The sequence below is a fragment of the Punica granatum genome, chromosome 4 (genome assembly GCF_007655135.1).
Source record: "Punica granatum isolate Tunisia-2019 chromosome 4, ASM765513v2, whole genome shotgun sequence".
In the NCBI taxonomy this organism is placed as follows: Eukaryota; Viridiplantae; Streptophyta; class Magnoliopsida; order Myrtales; family Lythraceae; genus Punica; species Punica granatum.
The window spans coordinates 27,026,742-27,048,372 of NC_045130.1; the positions used below are offsets into that span (position 1 = coordinate 27,026,742).

At 41.3% G+C, this 21,631-nt stretch overlaps 3 protein-coding genes and 2 long non-coding RNA genes across 6 annotated transcripts; 1 reads left to right on the top strand and 4 right to left on the bottom strand.

The window, feature by feature from the left end:
• Positions 1-640: 640 nt before the first annotated feature.
• Positions 641-2,523, bottom strand: LOC116205496 (peroxidase 29). Its single transcript, XM_031538121.1, has 3 exons — positions 2,288-2,523; positions 1,778-2,135; positions 641-1,260 (listed from the first exon to the last, which is right to left on the bottom strand). Exons 1-3 carry the CDS (start codon positions 2,501-2,503, stop codon positions 860-862), a joined length of 975 nt encoding a protein of 324 aa, XP_031393981.1. The 5' UTR covers positions 2,504-2,523; the 3' UTR covers positions 641-859.
• A 7,234-nt stretch (positions 2,524-9,757) lies between these two features.
• On the bottom strand, positions 9,758-10,668 carry LOC116206028. The gene is made up of 2 exons (XR_004156621.1): positions 10,533-10,668; positions 9,758-10,421 (listed from the first exon to the last, which is right to left on the bottom strand). It is a non-coding gene; the product is annotated as an uncharacterized LOC116206028 (long non-coding RNA).
• On the top strand, positions 10,296-10,963 carry LOC116206029. The gene is made up of 2 exons (XR_004156622.1): positions 10,296-10,504; positions 10,634-10,963. It is a non-coding gene; the product is annotated as an uncharacterized LOC116206029 (long non-coding RNA).
• Positions 10,964-11,275: 312 nt separating this feature from the next.
• Positions 11,276-14,591, bottom strand: LOC116206027 (pentatricopeptide repeat-containing protein At4g04370). The gene has a single exon (XM_031538756.1). It carries the CDS (start codon positions 14,456-14,458, stop codon positions 12,212-12,214), a length of 2,247 nt encoding a protein of 748 aa, XP_031394616.1. The 5' UTR covers positions 14,459-14,591; the 3' UTR covers positions 11,276-12,211.
• A 2,458-nt stretch (positions 14,592-17,049) lies between these two features.
• LOC116205633 (anamorsin homolog) lies at positions 17,050-21,341 on the bottom strand. Of its 2 annotated transcripts, none has more exons than XM_031538266.1 (8): positions 21,005-21,341; positions 19,469-19,616; positions 18,547-18,713; positions 18,339-18,446; positions 18,036-18,195; positions 17,781-17,917; positions 17,512-17,586; positions 17,050-17,385 (listed from the first exon to the last, which is right to left on the bottom strand). In XM_031538266.1, the coding sequence occupies exons 2-8, from the start codon at positions 19,608-19,610 to the stop codon at positions 17,347-17,349; spliced, it is 828 nt and encodes a 275-aa protein (XP_031394126.1). In that variant the 5' UTR covers positions 19,611-19,616; positions 21,005-21,341; the 3' UTR covers positions 17,050-17,346. The 2 variants fall into 2 exon arrangements, with proteins under 2 accessions (XP_031394126.1, XP_031394125.1); XM_031538265.1 differs by having other exon boundaries at positions 20,994-21,340.
• Positions 21,342-21,631: the final 290 nt, after the last annotated feature.

Genomic DNA, 21,631 nt, shown 5'->3' on the forward strand with positions numbered 1-21,631 from the left:
CACGTGTTTGCACAATGGGAGATCGGGGGTGGTGTAGAGATCCTCGATATCCTGTGAGTATTTCGTAATTCGACAATCAAGGAAAGTGTATCTATAGTACTTGTTCCACGGGCATTATTCAAGTCTGACTGGACCTTCGCTGGACTTGCAATGGACTTCCAACGCCCACTCAGCGATGGGCCCAAATCCAGGTCGCTATCAAGTTTGTTCCATAATTTATATTTAAAAAAGATTATCATGCAATATACTACAATAAGAAAGATCATAATATGTTAGGCTTTGTTCCCCTAATTCACCAAAAAAAAAAAAAGACATGATATGACAGTAGTTGGAGGTCGCATCCACTGCGACCTCGCGTCAACAGGCCCCAACCCTGCAATCGAGATCCCGATCCATATCAAACCTCTTGGGACCCTAATTTGTAATTTGCGTGAGGGGGGGCATCTTGCCAAATTCGTTTTTGGTACGATCAGAAATGTGGGACACAGCAGAAAAAACTCAACAGACATTTCCCCAGAGCTATAGGCAAACATATAGTTTTTTGCTGCACGGGATTCAGATGGTGGCCCCTCAGAAATCTCAGACGAAGAAATTCATGAATTGCTCGACTCTTTCCTTTGTCAATGCCATGTGACTTCATTTATATAAAGTTCTGATTTTATTCTGCCAATCATAAACAGCTATATTCATAAAAGATGAACCATTATGAACACGAAAATCACAGAATTTCCAAGTTCATATCTAAATCCGGAAAAAATAAAAAATAAAAAAGGACTATGAACTTGTATTTGTGTTATATATAGAAGATTCACATCCATTTGTACTCTTGATATCATCGAAGTGTCGACACAATAGATATTCAGTTCGCGCGATAGCAATGCCTCCTGATCTCGCCCTTTGATCGCAAGAGAATGTTAGTCGAGGACAGCTTGACAAAAGCAGAGGAGAAGACCTGGAAAAAGTACTCCTGATCAGCTGCAAACCGCCAGACAGCCGGCGCAGTCCGGGAGTCTCCCCAGAGCCTTGAATCGATTAGGAACAGACCCTTGCCCGCCGCCAGGTCTCTGTAGTACTGGTTATCAAACGCCACTGGGGTCAGGTCGTTGGACACAATGGTGAGATTGGTGAGAGGAACCTGGATTGGACACTTGAGCCTAAGTGTGGCATCGTATGCAAGGTTCAAGTAACGATCATCCGGTTTCGCATCATAAAGCCGATTGACTATGTTGATGCAATGTCCTGCTCCGAGGGTATGTGCACCTATACATGAGAAAATAAACAATCTCAAGTACTCTTCTCACTGTAGATTAGAACTATCAACTTGGTTGCAGGCTGAGTTTATTTCACAACTTATATTTTCTTTCGAAAAAGAAATTATTAGGTGAACTGGATTCATGGTTCAGGAATGTCGACGGTGGTGGAATTATGGTACGGTTACGGTTTTCATTTAACCAATTTAACGTACTCCAAATGATATTATTCAATTTATTTTAGTTAAATCCATTAATATTGAAACGACAAAATTCGTTTATAATTGAATTGGTTTGGACTAAAACGAAATAAATTCAATCATCTCTTACCAGAATTAATTCCAAGCGGAGTCTCAGTTTATTATTACAGGTCGTTATCAATCAATATGCGAGACCCAAAATGATTAGTTTTGGTTGATTCATGTTTAATAAGGACTTCCGAATCTCATCTCAAATGTTTCTTTGGTGATTCAGCCACGAGAAAGAAGAAAGCGGCTTGGGTTGTTATTGTTTCATGAAAAGATTACCTATGATCGCAACTGACTCCTCGAGGCTCATTCCTTTAGACATGAAAGTCCGAAGAAACTCATCCACGGAGATACTCGGAGAAGGGAGACGAGCGTCAGCCATGTGGGAGCTCGAGGTCCTCGAGTCTTTCCTCCCCAGTGGAACGGCAATATGGGGTCCTCCTGAAAGAGCCACGGAGTCTCTCGCTGCTAATGCGATGATATCTGCACAAGAGACTTGTCCCGGGCATGCGACTTCCACAACTGACTTTATGTGACCAATCACCTCTCTCTTTCTGATGCCGAAGTTCCTCGAGGAGATCATCTCCGAGTCTTGCATTGGCCCGTTTGGATCAAGAAGGATGGAAGCATCACAACCCTGCAGGTTATGATCAATGTTGCGGTGTGAGTCCCAATATACATATTGAGTCGAATGCGTTACACGCAGGAATTTATAATTATAACAATGCTGAAGGAAAGTGGAGGAAAAAAATCAAACTTATCGTCGGAGTCATGATCTGTACTGGTCACCTGAACTTGGCAGTCGTGGAACATGAGCCGGAGAAGTGCGGCCGGAGAAGTGGAGTCGACGAGCGAACTGCTCAGGACTTCGGCTTTCACGATGGTCTCCAAGTTAGGACATGAAGTCCTGTAGTAGCCATAGCTGAGCTGAGCTTCAGTCACCCCAACACAAACCTCCACGAGAATAACTGTTCCTATCAGAAGCAAAATGGAACAAATCCTCATCCTGTTTTCCTCTTTCTCTGTTGCTACAGATCGTATTGGAGGACAACTTTGTGTTCATGTGAATATATATATTTTCAGGGTATACGAATAGGCAGCAGCAAGAGGTGGTTGACATGTCAATTTGTTTTAGGAAAACAAAATTTATTATGATCCATAAAAAATTATTGCGTTTGCATAACACGGCGGGATAGAATTCGAAAGGAGACCAGTCAGTCACAAACAACATGTCTTTCCGACACGGGCCGAATACTGAACCACCAGAGCCATGAAGTTGCGCAACCAGAAATTTCAGCATTCTTTGGAATGTTTCTCTCGAAAATTTCGGATAAAATTCCATTGGAAGCCAGTCCAAAAGTTTTGGATCGGAAAAAGTAATTTAAATTTAGATGGATCGTCCTTCGAAACACTTATAGAAACTTAAAAAATTAAATAATTTTGAGAAAAGTACAAAATCACCATTGTGATTTGAAGTCGGGACAAATTGCACCATGTGCTTCTATTATGGACAATTAGCCCCTATGGTTACTCCTTTAGCTATAGGGTATTACGGCGTTAGCTTTTTTATTTTTAGTCTTCAATCTTTAGTCTTTTAATCATTTTGGTTCTAAATTTTTTTTCTTTTATCATTTATATCCTGAACTTTTCATTTTTTTTCATTTTAGTCTTAAAAAGAAAATCAAAATGAAAGGAGGATTGGCGGCCCCGACCCCTCTACCAAGGTCGCCGGCGTCCTCCGTGGGTATGAGTGATCCGGTCCGGATACCCTGTTTTTTTCACAATACTTGGACTCTACCTTATAAGGAACAGGTTTCAATATTTTGTAGCCGAACCTACCCTATTGAATCCTGGAATCGGAACTTACCCAAAACCTGTAGTATATCATAAGTTCCGAGTACCCTATTGGAACATGTAAATTTTTTTGTCTCGCTAAATAAAACCGAAAATAATCACGCAAAATAGAATATCGACATAGATTTAGATTAATCCACAATATATTTACAACAAAGAATAATATGTCTCATCATGTTGGGAAGGGATGTACTTAACCAAATAATAACGCAGCGATTAATCTTCCTCCCCTACTAGTGTAATCGAGATAGGAACTAATCAAATCAACCAACAAGCAGTAAAGTAAAAGAACACCAAGAATTTTATGTGGAAAACCCCGATGTGGGGAAAAACCACGGGACCAACTCCGAATCAACAATCCACTATGAATGAAGGTTATACAATGTCTTTCATCAAGGGTAAACCCTTGGATCACCAAACTCAAGAGAAACACTCTCTTGGATCACCCAAACACTAAATTCGTCACCCACACCGGGTGGTTCACAAAGTCAGCTGAAACAGCACCTACAGAGCTCGAATAGAAATTCTGACCGTTCAGAACTTAGCCCCACGTGTTGTGAAGCTGCTATCAAAATTTCGTCCCAATCGGAGTTCGTTTGACGTCCCGATCGAGGTTTTATCTCCAGCTGCGCGCTGCCCCTGTTTATCCGATTTTGCTCTGTTCTTTTGTTGCTGCTTCTGCTGATCTGCTGCTTCTGTCTGCTGCTGCCGCACACCCGCTAATCTGCAGCTGTTCTGCTGCTATTTATTCCTCAGCTAGTTTGCTGAAATATTAACCCTAACAAAACTGGGTTCTTGGGCTTATTAAAGCCCGATAAAAGCCCAATACAATTGAGCCCAACTTCCTCCAAATTGGAGGGATACCCAACAAACTCCCCCTCCCGACTATTTGGAGGCTTCAAGCATACCGGCTATACTTCGGCAAACATGAAGTTTCTCCCTAGCGAGAGGTTTTGTCATCATATCAGCTCCATTCTCATCAGTGTGCACTTTGTCTAGCTTCACCAGCTTGGACTCCAACACATTTCTAATCCAATGAAACTTGATATCGATATGCTTCGACCTCGAATGGAAAGTGGGATTCTTGCAAAGATGAATGGCGCTTTGACTATCACAGTGTAGAACATACCTTTCTTGCTTCAAGCTCAACTCCTGCAAAAACTTTTGCAACCACAACATCTCCTTACAACCTTCGGTCACCGCAATGTATTCGGCTTCCGTTGTAGACAAAGCGATGCACTTTTGAAGCCTTGATTGCCATGAGATAGCTCCCCCTGCAAAAGTCATCAAGTATCCCGAAGTAGATTTCCGGGAATCAATATCTCCTGCCATATCCGCATCCGTATAGCCCACTAACTCCGGCTTACCAGTGCCAAAGTGTAAACACACCTTGGATGTTCCTCTGAGATACCTCAGAATCCACTTAACTGCATTCCAATGCTCTTTCCCCGGATTGGAGAGAAAACGACTAACCACACCAACAGAATGAGCGATATCTGGTCTTGTACAGACCATGGCATACATCAAACTTCCTACAGCTGATGAGTAAGGAACTTTCTTCATCTCTTCTTTCTCCTTCTCACTTGTAGGACATTGCTTCGAGCTAAGTTTGAAATGAGAAGCAAGTGGTGATGAAACTGGTTTAGCATTACCCATGTTGAACCGATCCAAAATCTTCTCGATGTACTTCTCTTGAGAAAGCCAAAGTTTTCCACTTGATCTGTCACGAGAAATATGCATCCCAAGGATCTGCTTTGCCGGTCCCAAATCCTTCATGGCAAAGGACTTGCTGAGCTCTTTCTTCAACTCTGCAATCTTGCTCATATCATGACCAACAAGCAACATATCATCCACATATAACAGTAAAATGATAAAATCACCATCCGAGAATTGTTTCACGAACACACAATGATCTGAAGTTGTCCGTGTGTAGCCATGGCTCAACATGAAAGAGTCAAACTTTTTGTACCACTGCCGAGGTGCTTGCTTAAGCCCATACAAGCTCTTTCTCAGCCTGCACACCAAATGCTCCTTACCTTTAACTCGGAATCCTTCAGGCTGCTCCATATATATTTCTTCCTCCAAGTCACCATGCAGGAAAGCTGTTTTTACATCGAGCTGCTCGATCTCTAAGTTCAGACTAGCTGCCAGTGCGAGAACAACTCGGATCGATGACATCTTGACAACGGGCGAGAAGATCTCCTCGAAGTCAACTCCTTTCTTCTGGTTGAAACCTTTCACTACCAGCCGAGCTTTGTATCGAGGTCGCGAGTTCTCTGTCTTCAACCTGTAGACCCATTTGTTCTTCAATGCTCTCTTACGTTGCGGTAGCTTCACTAGGTCATACGTGTGATTTTCAGACAAGGAGTTCATCTCCTCATTCATCGCCTTCAACCAGTGCTCCTTGTGCTCATGTGCCACAGCTTCATCATAGCACTCAGGTTCTCCCCCGTCAGTCAATAGCACATACTCATGAGGCGGATATCTTGTAGATGGTCGTCTTACTCTATCAGATTGTCTAGGTAGATCTGCAGGCCCTAACTGTAACCGCGAGCCTGTATCATCCGTAGTCACATCATCATCTACCTGAGGAATCTCACCCCCAGTCGTGGTTTCTTCATACTCACCAGGTACCTCTTCCACTGGATGCTCTACATCAACCGGTACAGGAATAGAGATCTCGTGAGGATTGTCTGCTCTGGCCTTCTCTAACTTTTGCAAATCCTCGATTGTCTGGTCCTCAAAGAAGACAACATCCCTGCTCCTGATGATCTTCTTGCTATCAGGGTCCCAAAGCCTGTACCCGAACTCTTCATGTGCATAACCCAAGAAGATGCACTGTTTTGCCTTGGCATCAAGTTTTGATCTTTCATCTCGAGGAATGTGAACAGATGCCCTGCACCCGAAGACTCTGAGATGCTTGTATGATACTTTCTTGCCGGTCCACACCTGCTGGGGTACATCTCCATCAAGTGCAACTGACGGTGTAAGATTAATAAGATCAACCGCTGACCTCATTGCCTCGCCCCAGAAAGGCTTATACAGTTTCGCCTGAGAAAGCATACAACGAACTCTCTCAACAATTGTGCGGTTCATTCTCTCTGCAAGCCCGTTCTGTTGTGGTGTCTTCGGTACCGTCTTCTCAAGTTTGATACCGTGAGTCCTGCAATAGTTCTCGAAAGGACCCCTATACTCACCACCATTATCAGCTCTTACACATTTCAGCTTCATGCCCGTTTCTCTTTCCACTGCTACATGGAAGTTCTTGAAAATCTCAGTCACCTGATCTTTAGTTCTCATAGGGTAAGCCCAAACCTTCCTGGTGTAATCATCTATAAAGGTCACAAAATAGAGAGCACCACCAAGAGATCTATCCGACATGAAACAAACATCAGTATGCACAAGGTCAAGTATATGATCGCATCTAGAGGGACGACTTCTAACAAAAGAAACTCTCCTCTGCTTACCAGCTAAACAGTGATCACAAGTGCTCAAGTGCATACCTTTAACGGGCAAAGACTGCTTTCTAGCAAGAATTTGAATACCTTTCTCGCTGATATGCCCAAGTCTCCTATGCCATAGCTCGATAGGATAATCCTCAACAACATTAATTTGACCGGAATTGTGTCTGGCACGCAGCCTGTAGAGAGTGTCGGTCTTCTGACCCCGTGCCACAATCAACGAACCCTTGGAGAGCTTCCATCTCCCATTGCTAAATTCGTTACTGTAGCCTTCATCATCAAGCTGACCCGTCGAGATTAGGTTAAGGCGAATTTCTGGAACATGCCTCACCTTCTTCAGAAGCAACTTGCAGCCAAGCTCGGTCTCTAAACAGACATCACCAGTACCGACAATCTTGCATGACTGTCCATTCCCCATTCTCACATAACCATAGTCTCCGGTAGTGTAAGATGAGAAGAAATCCCGATGAGGAGTGACATGAAACGAGGCACCTGTATCTGCAACCCAGGTAGAGTCCTGACATGTGAAATTCACATAGGCTTCATCACAAATGATGTAGGTCTCTTCATCAGATGCTACTGCTGTAGTGCCTTCTTCCTTCTTGCTCTCACCGTTGCCATTCTGATTTTTCTTCAGAGCTCTACACTCCCTTTTGTAGTGTCCCTCCTTTCCACAGTGATAGCAAGTGACCACTTTCCTCGTCTTCGACTTTGATCTACCCCTCGATTTGCCACGTGAGTTACTATGCTTGGAAGAGAAATTTCTGCTTTGACTTCTTCCCCGTTGTTCAGTAACCAAGGCTTCAGACTGAATGGAAATCCCCGAGCCTTTCCTTCTAGTCTCCTCATTAAATAAACTGTCTGTCACCGTGGCCAACGATAGCTTCCCGTTTGGCGCAGAATTGCTTAATGCAACCACGAGTGTGTCCCAATTATCCGGTAGAGTCCCTAAAAGTAGACAAGCCTGCAACTCATCGGGTAATATTATCTCCAGGTTCGTCAACTGGTTAATAATATCCTGGAAATTACTCATGTGCGCAGCCATATCACCTCCATCCTGAAAACGAAGATGAACCAGCTTCTTCACGAGCAATGCTTTATTTTGCGGTGTCTTCCTCGCATAGAGATTTGTCAATTTATCCCACAAAGCTTTTGCATTTGTCTCCTGAGCAACATGATGATAAATACTATTGTCTATCCACTGCCGAATCAAACCAATAGTCTTCCGATTTGTGCGTTCCCAAGCCTTGTCATCCTTATCTTTGGGTTTCGCGGAATCCCCTTCAATGGGATCGTACAAATCCCTGCAAAATAGAAGATCCTCCATCCGAGACTTCCATATAGAGTAGTTGGTTGCATTCAACTTGAACATAGATCCTGTAGATTCCTCCATCTCGAAAACACCGAAAAACTCAAAACTTCTCTAACCCGAGTCTCTGATACCACTTGTTGGGAAGGGATGTACTTAACCAAATAATAACGCAGCGATTAATCTTCCTCCCCTACTAGTGTAATCGAGATAGGAACTAATCAAATCAACCAATAAGCAGTAAAGTAAAAGAACACCAAGAATTTTACGTGGAAAACCCCGATGTGGGGAAAAACCACGGGACCAACTCCGAATCAACAATCCACTATGAATGAAGGTTATACAATGTCTTTCATCAAGGGTAAACCCTTGGATCACCAAACTCAAGAGAAACACTCTCTTGGATCACCCAAACACTAAATTCGTCACCCACACCGGGTGGTTCACAAAGTCAGCTGAAACAGCACCTACAGAGCTCGAATAGAAATTCTGACCGTTCAGAACTTAGCCCCACGTGTTGTGAAGCTGCTATCAAAATTTCGTCCCAATCGGAGTTCGTTTGACGTCCCGATCGAGATTTTATCTCCAGCTACGCGCTGCCCCTGTTTATCCGATTTTGCTCTGTTCTTTTGTTGCTGCTTCTGCTGATCTGCTGCTTCTGTCTGCTGCTGCCGCACACCCGCTAATCTGCAGCTGTTCTGCTGCTATTTATTCCTCAGCTAGTTTGCTGAAATATTAACCCTAACAAAACTGGGTTCTTGGGCTTATTAAAGCCCGATAAAAGTCCAATACAATTGAGCCCAACTTCCTCCAAATTAGAGGGATACCCAACACATCAATCATCCACAAAAACGAGTGATCCCCGCTCTTGATCATTCAGGAACGAGGATGATTTGATCACTGACTCAGGCATCAGGAGACGGCTCTCTTCTTTCTTGACGTCATTCGCAGTCAAATACTTCTCGCAGACAAGTAGAATGTCAGTTCCTTCGAAGCCCTCGATGTTGTTATTGACATCTTGAGGGAGATCCCTGCATGGCCCAAGCCAGAGATCGATGGGGGGCATCCCATTCCAGACAAGTACAGCAGCCTTCCTCGACTTCTTGATGGTCAGATGACGTGAAGACTCTTCTTTGATCGGTGTTGTAGATTGTCTCAAAGGCACCTCTGGTCCTCTTCTTTGTCATTCCCCAGATGCAACCATAGGGCTGATTCGATTTCATTTCTCTCGCCATCATCGAGCTTTGCCACTTGTCATCAGCGTCGTCACCAGTAACGTACTGATCAACCATAACCCGTTTTAATATCTTCTTCTTCTTTTTAAGTAGCCGTTGTTGCTTTACGTAATGATCCTAGCGACCTCTGTGGAGGCGTTGGGGTCATCAATTGGTGGCCCCAGCCCGTGAATCAATCGGAAACTCCGACTCGAAGCTCCTCGGCGATTTGGGGGTTGGGGCCACCAATCGGCGACCTCGACCCCTACTCCGAGGTAGGATTAAAATGAAACAAAATGAAAAGTTGAGAGTAGGAATGATAAAAGAAAAAAGATTATAATCAAAATGATTAAACGGCTAAAGATTGAGACTAAAAATGAAAAAAAAAAAAAAAAGAAATTAACGTCGTAACTCCCTATAGTTAACGGAGTACACCATAAGAGGGTTAATTATCCTAACAAAAGTACATAATACAATTTGTCTCAATCACAAATCACAATGGGGGATTTTGTATTTTTTTCAATAATTTTTTATTTAAAAAAAAACTTTCCAACAAAATCACCGCCCCTGACCTTTAAAAAAGATTGTTTTGCCTTCAAATCATAGCCTTTTCGATCGGAAGGACCATACCCATTTATTTTGCACACGAGCTTTCATGATAATTGGACGGCCGGGGTCCTTCACCATGGTAGCAATTTGATCTGCTGGTCACGTTCAATCTTTTAAGAACTATGCAAGCACACGAACTTTGAGCTGTAATTAACTCTTCAACCACCTCCCTACCCTTCCCCTTTCGATCATCCTTGTCTCTCTCTTCTTCTTCTTCTTTTTTTCCTTTTTTGGGATGAACTTCTGTCATCTTTATATAGTGGTCCCCTACCATGACAGTGGACCAACTTATCTGATCATTCATTGAGCCAAAAACGGTGCTGAAGCCAAAGAAGATCTATAGCTTTCAGCTGACCAGAGGCAAACTACGCATGTCCCCCTACCGGCCGATGAAGTTTTCCATGCGAAAACCTTCCCTTCTTCTTCCTCCTCATTCCAGTGACAGATGAACCGAAGTTACGTGCCAGAAGCTCTTTCTGCAGGAGGGAGAGAATGCAAATTGTTCATAAATGCAGAGAGCTGTTTATCTGTCAGGCTACCATGAAATTAAGCAAATCAGGTACTCAAACAATTCAGGAGGAACGTACAAACTGAAACCCTTTATTCTGCAGCTTAATGTGAATCATCCACTGGGTCCGGGCCAAAAATTATTTAGCAAATCTGAATCTACCCCCTTCCTGCACTTCAGCAGAAGTACTGGCCAACGGTGACAATTTCATCAGAATGTGTGCTACTGCAACTATGTATTCCTCACTTTGCGATATCTATGAAGAGAAGGCTCGGATCAGTGGCGTCATCGAACTTTGATCGGAATTTCGTAGCTGTCAATGGGGTCAAATATCTGTAAATTTAGTGTTGACAAATTAGTTGGTTGCTCGTGATTTGGTCGGTAATGAATGTCAATAATGCACACGAACTGGTGCCTTCTTCTTCTAGAGGGTATTGAATTAAGTATGTCCTCTCAAGCATGTGGTGGACAGCTTTTGGCAATTATAGACAAACACATAATTATTGCTTTCATTGAAACTGTTAACTACTTTCCTCTCTAGCTCCTGTCATGGACAAGTTTCTGAGTTAAGATGTTGCCTCCAGTCCCACATAGGAAGGTCTGCAAAAGCGATGCATTTACAAGACAGGAGAAAACTATCTCATAATCATTACCCATGCAAAGCACTGGATTCATCGCGTTTTGTACTGGAACGGCAGGTTAAATACCTGAGTTCAATGGTGAGATCTTGAACAAATTCATAAATATTAAAAGAATCTAGAGTTAGAATGGGAAGTTTGAACGACAGGATAGTGAACCAGGGGCCTATACATAGGCAAGACATGAGTTAACATGACATTGATGCTACCAGTAAATAATTTTACATGATTTATTCGGTGCCACAGCAAGGGTACTTTGCAAACTAGCAAAGAGATTTCGTATTAGCAGGCAACAATAAGGACAATAACAATTCAAGGAAGAACAAAAACCGAACAAATGATACAAAACCAACATTCATTGTGAAAATGATGATCTTATTACGTTTTGCCATATGATTTGCATGCAAAATTTTTGGCGTAACTGCAACATCAGCAAAATGCAAAGATCAAGCTAAATTGTTTGAAGTCGAATGTTTACCTGCATTTAGTACCTTCTAAATTCACTCGAGTCTAAATTACATTTTACCAGCACTTAGTACCTTACTACCTTCTAGCACCGTAGCATCTTATGTCACTTCCGAAACTCTTAACGAAGGACTTAACTTGCAGGAACCAGTGAAGGATCCGCACAAATGAATATGAAGCTGTTAGCATGTAAGAGAGCTCTCCCATTATCTTCCTTCTCCACATGTGTCAAGGGCAACAACCACGTGTTCTTGCCGACTGATCCAAGTGTCAATAATTACAAGATATACAATACTGAAGTTTCCCAGGCAGGTGCAGTGTCGGTAATCCTTTCCCAAATTATCTGTTGAGCACCGAAATATACGCTCCTTCGGATCACCATCAACCGACCGTAACTCACTGAGCAATCTAACGGCAGGCGGCAAATTTCAATCCCACAGATATATCACCGAGTACATGCTCATGGGGAATCTGACATTTGAAGTATGGTATAAGGGAATGAGTCATATCACCCATAAATGATCGACTTTTATATGGCAAGTCCAATATTCTGATTCCTTGATGCCAAACATGGCAGAAATCCACTGCTTTGTGGGGCATCATTATTAGGCTCAATAGGTATCTCATGATTTTATGCAGGGATCTCAAAGACAGGTCAAGAGTCTTTCTCCAGTTTTAGGTTGATGTCCATTTTCTCCATTTCCCAGCTCAAACTTCTCAACACTGATTTAATTTCTTCGAACTGGGGATGAGAACTATGACCTGCAAAAAATGTTGTGATGCTCCCACAAAGTTCAATAAAGCTCCAAGCTGGTGGCTTTCTAAGCCCAAGGGTCCGCATTTTGGTCCACACCTCATTTACACTATCCCACCTGCTCATTGAAGCATAGCTGTGCACCAATTGCACGTAGGACCCAGCATTCTCAGGCATCAACAGATACATTTCTTGAGCAATGACATCAGCAAGTTCCTCAAGTCCATTTGCCCGACAAGCATCAAGAAGGATCCCCAACACATTAAAATCTGGTCCTAAAAATGCCCTTCTATAGAACTCATAGGCCTCCTGTACCCTCCTAGCTCGGCATAAGAGATCCACAATGCAACCACTATGCTCGAGTCTCGGCTCAATTCCGAAATCTTCAGTCATTGAATGATACAATTCTAGCCCTTGATTGACGAGCCCAGAATGACTACAAGAGGAAAGAACTGAAAGGAACAGGATATCGTTTGGTAGGGAACCTCTTCGAAGGAACTCCGAGTACACTCTCAATGCAACCTCCCCCTTTCCGTGGCAGCCATAGCCTGCGATCAATGCAGCCCAAGAAATCAAATCTTTCTCCAACATCCTATCGAAACAGTTTTGAGCATAGTCCATGCTACCACATTTGGAGTACATGTCAACCAAAGCAGTCTCTACCTTAACACATGGTCCAAGGCATCCTCGTATGACATAACTGTGGACCCACTTCCCTTGCTGGAGCCCGCATGTTGAGGCACAAACTTGGAGGAGGGAGATGACTGTTATGGAATCAGGTTTCTTATTTACTTCCCTCATTGCATTGAATAATGAGAAAGACTGGCAAATGTGCCCATTCTGAGCATACCCAGCTATTATCGCATTCCAAGAAACCAGATCTTTGTTCTCCATCTGATCAAAAACTGCACGACTTTTCTCTATGCCATTACATTTTGCATACATGGTAATCAGAGAGTTCTTGACTGCAAGGTCAACGGAAATGTTTCGCCTTAATATGTAGCCGTGTATTGAGGTTCCATAATTATAGGAATCCAATTGGGCACTAGCAGCCAGGAGAGTAGCTAAGGTAGCACTAGAGGGAGACTCTCCCGATTCTAACATTAAACGGAATACATCTGTTGCCTTTTTGGCACAATCGTTTTGGACAAGACCCGAAATCAATGCTGTCCACTGGATCACATCCCTGTCCTGGGCTATGTCAAATAACCGCAAGGCAATTTCGCTGCTTCCACTCTTGAGGTACATAGTTATTAGCGAGGTTTCGAGATGGACGTCAAATGCAAGCCCGAGTCTTAGAATATGTCCATGCAGGGACTGTCCTAACTTAAGGTTACTTATTGTTGCTGTTGCCGAGACCAAAGATCCAAATGTCTGCTGGTCGGGCTGCCTCCCCTCAACCCTCATCTTATACAAGAGCTGAACTGCTTTCTCCACATATCCTACCAGCACATAGGCGGAAATCATCGTATTCCATGAAATAATGTCTTTTTGACCCATCAGCTCAAAAAGATCCTCCGCACAGTGAACACTTCTGCATTTACTGTATGCATTTAGCAAAGAGTTGAGCAAAATCAGATCACTCTGAAAGCCATATAAGACAGCAAGACAGTGCAAACACTTCACTTGGGCGAGCTCTGACAGATCTCCAGACAGCATCTCTATTAATGTAACCGAAGTCGGAGCCACTCCTTCGCGGCGCATGCCACGGAGCAGTGCAAACGAGTTATCCACATATCCTGAGCGAGAATAGCATCCAATGATCGAACTCCAGGGTACAACGTTTCTGTCGGGCATTCTGTCGAACACTTTCTGGGCATTGTCAACGGACCCGAACTTCGCATAGAAGCTGATCAAGGACGATGCGACGTAAGCATCGGAAGCAAACCCACCAACGACGATGTGTTGGTGGAGCGAGAGGCCAAGCGGGTACAGCGCTAGGGAGGCGCAGGCCTTGAGGAGGCTTGGAAATGCGCGGGGGTCGGGCGAGTTTTGGTGGGCTCTGAGGGTGGAGGGGCAAGCAAGGAGGAGTTGGAGGGGAGTGGATTGGGGTGAGAGGCGGTTGGCGGCGGCGTTGAGTGTGGCGGTGGAGGGTGGCGAGGTTGCTAGGTTGAGGCCATTGATGATTGAAGGTTTGAGCTTGCTCATCAGTCAAACACATCAGGCATTTCTCCGGTGAAAACCTTTGCCGGTCACAACGGTTATATAACAGAAACAGCTCACGCGCCAGACAGTTCAGTGTCAGTTAGGATACAAAAGGAGATAATTTTGCTTAGCAGGAATATACTATGATGCGTTGTCATACAAAATAAATAGGTAAAAGATCATTATCAGCACTTTATTAAAATTTCATGAAAATTTACGATATTACGATTTGATTTCACATTTTAATTTTGCAAACCCTTTTATCATTTTACCTAAAAACTCGAATTTCCAGTACTTGAATAGAGCTGATAAGGAGCGAAGGGAAGCCGAGGGATGGGAAGGGATCTGCATATTCTTAGATGATGTTTGATGATTAAGTGCTAAAATTTCAATTCTTAGTTTGGTTTAACTTGACGAACAAAATCAAGAATTGTCTTAAGTTCATATGTTAAGTAAAAATAACGGAGAAAAAAAAAAGGAAAACTCTCAATCAAACAGAGCTAATTTAGAGTTTTTTCATTCGTTTTTTTCATGTTATTAACTGGTAACTAATTTTTTAATATTTATTTGATTTAATTGAAATAAACACATGCAAGCATAGCATCAACCTTTTTACCTTAATCGCTCATCATAGGAGGCCTATTTGTCTTGATTAAATATTCAGTGAGTGTTACTCCTCCAAACAACCAATTGAAATGCATGTGAGTGGGAATCTGTGAAATTACTGCGTGGATACCCCCAACTTAGTTACAAGTGCATAGAGGTCCCGTTTGGGGTCAACGGGGAGAGAGAAAGAGAGATGGATCTATGGGGATGAGTGCAGTGCATGCTCTATGGAGAATCAAAAATAATATATAAGAGTCGGGGCATGTTGATGAGAAAGTGGCACATTACTAACCGTCAATGTCACGTTGCATTGACATTTCGGTTCTAGTTCAATGAACTTACATTACATTTTGCATGGCACATTTTAGTAATTTGTCCATATCCACTACATGGCACATTCAGTGAGCTAAATTGATGTGATTAGAGACCGAATTGATGTAACATTTTTCTGAGAGACCCGATTAATACAACTTGTATAAGTTGGGGATGAAATTGATAGTTTAGTCAACATGAAATGTATCATGCTTGGAATGGTAAGACCACAAACCCCATTATTTTACTCGCACGTGCTCAAATTCCGCTATTCCCACCCTCTTCTGATTTTTTTTTTCCTTCAAACTTATCTCTATTTTTTTATTAATATATGAATATAAAAATAATAAATGATAATTTTTTTATTTTAATTTTTTTTCCATGTTACGATGCTTATTTACAACTAAAGTTTGGACCCACACTATGCACAATATTGCACATACTTTTCAAATTATATCATTAAGACAACAACATTACTATTAGTGAAATAATAATATACATAAAAAGATAACTTAATTAAATTACTTGAAAAAATGAACAACAGTTAAAGGTAGGTAGTTGTCTTTTTCCAAATGTGATAGTGGAGTTATAGCGTTGGTAGTTATTTACTATTTAATTATCAAAATAACTTCAATCTTATGGTCCATAATTATTGAAATTTTTGCAAAAGCGGTATTTTGGAGAAGTGAAAGTGAGACATGAAACTTTTGGTTTTATATATTAGTATAGATTATATATTTAATTTGTGAAAATAAAATAAAATATATACATCAAGTGGTAGAGCAGAATTCACATGAGTATCCATTATGTCATTAATGATTAAAAGATAAATATTTCTTTTTTATATGTATTGTTCATGCTAAATAGTGACTTAAACATTTAGGTTAATAGTTTAGCATATATATATTTCATAATCTATGAAAGGAAAAAAAGTAAGATGTTCTCACTAATATTACAGAAATTAATTTGTAATTAAGTCCTAATTTATTTATTAAAATTTTATATTTCAGAGATAATAAAAATAAAGGATGGACCCACAACGAAGTGCGGGGCCTTTGATCACTAATTAATATAATTTTAGGTCCATTGAGGTTGCCAACGATGCTTACTGCTCTCTCCCCTTCCCGGTTCTAGTCATCGTTTTATTATTATTTTTTTCCAGATTTAAATATGTTTTAAATCATAAAACATAATTTTTTAATGGAAAATGTAAGAATTAGAGGAAAAAGAAAAGGAAAAGGAGAACTAAAAGTAAACTCTATAGGAAAAAGTGGAAGACAAGTTTCGGCCCAGATAAAGATTCAGGTGCAAAAAATATTTCTTTGCACTAAATCTAAGACCTCCCTTATAATTATAAAAAAAAAGCACAAAAATGGAAAAGGCCTGAATTCAAAAGGTTCAAAATGTCGAAGTCTAATGCTTAATTTGGCAATTGAGTAAACTTGTCCAATTGTGGCCTTCAAACCGGTAATCATATTTGAATTCATTTAGATTATGTTTAGATTGGACTGAATGGAGAGAATGACATCCCTAAACACAAATTAACATCAACTGGCCTGGGGGTGCTCTCCACGCCAAAAGTTATAAAAAGCCATCAATAAGCAAATGCTACGGCCGGCACACAATAGACCTAGATGCTATTCATCAATATCATAGCAGCAGAAACCATAGACTGGTTGAACAGTATTGAAACAACTTTCTTCACACTTTTCATTACTAAATTCAACAAATGCTACTGGGCACAGGCAAACAGGAAATTCAACATCAGAATGGAGATCCCGTTTTCTAAATAGCATCTCTTCTAAAGGAATGCGACATTTGGCACCTGAGCCCCACTAAGAGACAAAAACCACAATTGCATGACTGTATTTATAAAAGGCTAGCACACTCTTATGCCGCAACAAAGTAGCGCTAATATATATCATCACCATCTGGCCTCTTACTCGGAACAAGCAGCAACTCCTGGGGTACATTCAAATATCGGCTGCGAGAAAGTTTTGCGGTAATGAGACCTGAAATGCAGGACAATACACACGGTCACCTCCCGTTTTCTCTCTTTCAAGTCTATATGTAACATATGCAATGGACATTATCTGCCAATAAGTAAACACATCGACGTCATATCATAGAAAAATTACCTTTTGACCAAGCTTGAATGGTGGAAGACCCTTGTAGGGGCATGTGCTACAGCGGAAGGCATCTCCAAGTCCACACTGCACCGAAGAGGGGAACCAAATCAGAAGATAACAACAGGGTGTCTAAGAATTCAGAGCTAAACAGGATCTATCTAGACGAGAAGCAAGTTCAATCCCCAAGAGACTTAGTCCCCATTTTGCTGCTCATCATGGAGCTGCGTCCAACAGGCATTCTATATCTATCAACAATCAAAGTGAAACCACACACGCACACTGCCACATGCAGATTCAGGATTGTTCAGCTGATCCATGGAAAGTCCCAGCTTTTCAACTTTTTCCTCTGCCTCTGCCCTCCCACAAGTGCAGTTCTTGCAAGCTTTCCTCGTGCTTCCAATTTCACAATCACCACCTGCAGAAACAGCATTTCCTATAAGCATTTGCTATTGCATCATTTCAAAAAAGTCACTTATAAAAGAGTACCACTACATAAGGCTAAAGAAACTACATACTCTATCATCACGTCTTACCCGGTGGAAGCTGTGGTTTCTTTAAATCCTCTTCAGTCAGTAGGCTGTCTTCATCTATCAAATCATCATCATCATCTATCTGTACTTTAGGCAAGCCTTTCAGTGGCTTCTTTATAGCAAAAGATGTCCCAACTTTCCAAGACGGCTTGGTAACCTTGACCTGCTCAGAGGCAAAAGCACATTAAGTCCCAAATAAAATGCCGCCCAAGTCATTCTTATTTAGGCTAGCAATGGGAGAACATTTCAGTCAAATGTTCTATCCAACAATAGACCAAATATGTCAAAACAGTCTCCCACACTGACCACAAAATGTGAGACAGCCTCAAGCTCTTTGGCCAGTGATTTCGGTTGAAGACCTTGTGCTTCTGTAAAACCCGCCAACAACAACTTACGCTCAAGAGCAGAGGATGCCTGAAAAGTCAAAGGCGGGGAAAATAACATCTCGTCACTACATATTTGGAACAATACAGAACGATCAAGTTCTTCATTGTAGAATCAATTAAAATTCTACCTTAACTATATCACCTTCATCAGGACCGATGGGCTTTTGAACCATAAAAGTGCCACCAGGCTTAAGAACTCTTGAGGTTTCTTCATAAAGCCGGTCATTAAGAAATTCAGGTGAGTGACATATTGCAACAACCACGTGTATGGAAGAAGACTCTAGAGGAAGTTGACCTGTAGTCAGGTAGCATATTATTTTACAGAACACAATACCACAACTTATTTGAAGTTGAGCTACTTTTACTTGCATATGCAGAGATGAAGCCAAAACTAAATAAATTGATGCTTCCTACTCACATAAGTGAGAACCAGCGAAGTGAGAAAATAACCACAAACAAAAAGATACATCCCACTGATTATTCTTCTCAATAAAAAAAGGGAAAAGGATAGGGCATTCATGGATTTCCGGCTTTAACCTCGGGTACATTCTCCCAGATAATTAAAGGTACAAGCACAATAACAATCAGATCATCTGGAAAGGTGGATTCCTATAAGCAGCTTAGAGCACCTTCAGCTCCACCTCACTGAAACTTCTCTCATTATACCAAGATGATCAATTTCTTAAAAGAAACCTACCGTCAAAGTCAATGATATAAAATTGTTTGTTGCTATCTTTCTGTTCGATAAAACTAAGCAGTGTCTCAGATTAAAATGCTTTCAAAAAAGGGAACACAAAGCATGCAATAACTTCACAGATTATTTTTTTTTGGGTGTGGATATAGCCTGATAACAAATGTAATTAAATTTATCAAATTTATATCATAATGTCCTAAAGCATCCACCAGCCAATAGATCACAAACTTTCTGTTCCACATATGTTGCATCCTTATAGAAACGGATCTTTAAAAGGATATGACATGAACCATGAAATGACCACTTATAAAGTAACAAACATTTTAAACTCAAGATAGAAGAGAATCAAGATTTACTCAATGAAGAAGCTTGAGTGATTATTTGAGGACGACATTCCTCAAATCCATCTTTTCCAAGCTCCCTTATCAAAGACAAAACTTCATTGGTCTGAAGAACGACATCATCAGTTAAAGCCAACAGACTATTCTCTGCTGCCATTATGTTCTGCAAAGAATCAAATGGGCCAAGAGTCACTTAAAAAAGCAAAGATCAAAGGGTGCAACACATACGTGAGAGCATTAACATTCATAAGCAACAGAATGGCAGCAACGCCAATCTCTTCAGCACTACCACAATCTGCAAATATCTGGAATTTGGGATATGAAAAACAAAAGTAATCTAAGCAAGGGATAACCGATCAGACTTCCCATGCTCAAAGTGGATAAGGGACCTATCATACCAAGAGGCAATCTTAATCCCAGCACCTCAAACATCTGATCGAAAAAAGCTAATCTTATTTGAGATGCAAGACTGAAATTTCCACTTGCACAGCCAAAAAATACATGCAAAAAGACAACAGTATTTATAGGATTAAAAAAAATAAAGGTAACTTCACCAAAACGAGCCAGGCGGAAAAAGCACATCACATGGCACCAATCTTTCATTATCTTCTTCTTCTTTTTTTTTTTGGCCAGCTCCTTAAACTAGATAGTTGTGCACAGGAGATAAGCCAGAAAGTGTATCACTGAATAATATCTACCAATACCATACTTGTCAATGGTAATAACAATAATAGTGTCTAACTAGACCATTGATAACCGATTGTTAAGCAGACAAGGAACTATCAGAGAATTAGGGCTTCTTCATTTTAAACGCAAGAATTTTCAGAATTGAAAAAAGACATATCCTTAAGGAAAAGGAGATATTTATCTGCAGGATGCGTTAGAGATAATGTTTAGCTGTAGGGCGTTCCTCCACTGCAGGAGAAACTGAGATATGTTTCTGCTTTTCACAAAAGGAACAATAACCCAAGACACAACCATACGAGCGACATTCCATTTCATCATCTACGGTCCCGATTGATCCAACACAAGCTCCAATAACCCAAGCACAAGTCCCCATTTTTTATTGGTGCTTCTCATTCCCAAAGGGCAACAATGAAAATATTTGCAAGATGTGGTTTACTTCCGAGCAGCCAAACCTTAAGCTTGGAAACTGCTCTCCCATCTCAGGAACCTTTGATCCCTTGGCCAACTATATTCCGTTATAGGAAGATCGCAAGATCAGTATAAGAAGAAGTTTTTCTTGAAACAAACGGACCCCAACAGAGATTAACATTATCTTATAGCAAACAAGAGATATCGAATGAAATTGCTATAATTTGAAGCCATTAATTGAGAAATTTGACTACAATTGTGAGTTCATTAGCCAATTTTCTCTCACAGATTTGTATCAATTAACATCTTTCTAGCAGGAACTATTCACATAGAATAAGGATGCGCCTATAGGACCCTAGCACGAACAAGAAGAGCTATTCGGGGAAACGGGAATTCATCGTTTGCCTCATACGGACCGAACAAAAACACAGAGAAAACACAGCACCTCGTAAGAACCTGGCAATTGGTACCGAGGGCGCCTCTGTGTGCTGCAGAGTGCCTAGAGCAGAGGGACGGAGGTGAAGGAGGGGCCGAATCGCGGAGATCGGGCGAGTTTTGGTGGCCTGGGTTAGGAGCCGCCGACCTGTGGAGGTCGGGAGGAAGAAGGCGGTGCCGGCAAGCTGCGGACGTCAGTCAGGGATAGTGGCTGGGTCGGGAGGTTGTGGGGTCAGTCAGGGTACAGCGGAGCCAAGGCGGTCGGGGAGGAATGATATCGATGACAACGCCGACTTAGGGTTTTGGGCAGTCAGAGGTGTAAGATTGGCCGAAATGGTAACACGCAGTGCGTGTGTACCTCTTTTTTCTTTTTTTATAATGATATCCGGAAGGATACGTTTCAAAATTTTAGAATCGAACTCTATTAAAAATTTTAGAATCGGACTCTACTATATTGAAAACTAGAACTGGAATTGAAATCTACCCAAAACCTAAATTATATGACAAGTTAAGGATACATTGTGTGAACTTGTAATTTTTTTTCTCTTCAAGGACAAAAATGAAATAAATAACTAAAATAGAAAAGATGTCATTTATAATCACGCAAAACAAATAAATATCGACATAGATTAATCGAGTTGCATTCAT

Bases quoted from the DNA above. Each gene is read 5' to 3' on its own strand.
- LOC116205633 (XM_031538266.1), bottom strand. From the start codon at position 19,610: ATGGCAGCAGAGAATAGTCTGTTGGCTTTAACTGATGATGTCGTTCTT. The intron at 18,714-19,468 runs GTAAATCTTGAT...ACCTGACTACAG, and splicing joins CACTCAAGCTTCTTCATTGA to GTCAACTTCCTCTAGAGTCT. The intron at 18,447-18,546 runs GTAGAATTTTAA...TTGACTTTTCAG, and splicing joins ATGAAGGTGATATAGTTAAG to GCATCCTCTGCTCTTGAGCG.
- LOC116205496 (XM_031538121.1), bottom strand. From the start codon at position 2,503: ATGAGGATTTGTTCCATTTTGCTTCTGATAGGAACAGTTATTCTCGTG. The intron at 2,136-2,287 runs GTGACCAGTACA...CATAACCTGCAG, and splicing joins TCCACGACTGCCAAGTTCAG to GGTTGTGATGCTTCCATCCT. The intron at 1,261-1,777 runs GTAATCTTTTCA...TCTCATGTATAG, and splicing joins GGAGTCAGTTGCGATCATAG to GTGCACATACCCTCGGAGCA.
- LOC116206027 (XM_031538756.1), bottom strand. From the start codon at position 14,458: ATGAGCAAGCTCAAACCTTCAATCATCAATGGCCTCAACCTAGCAACC.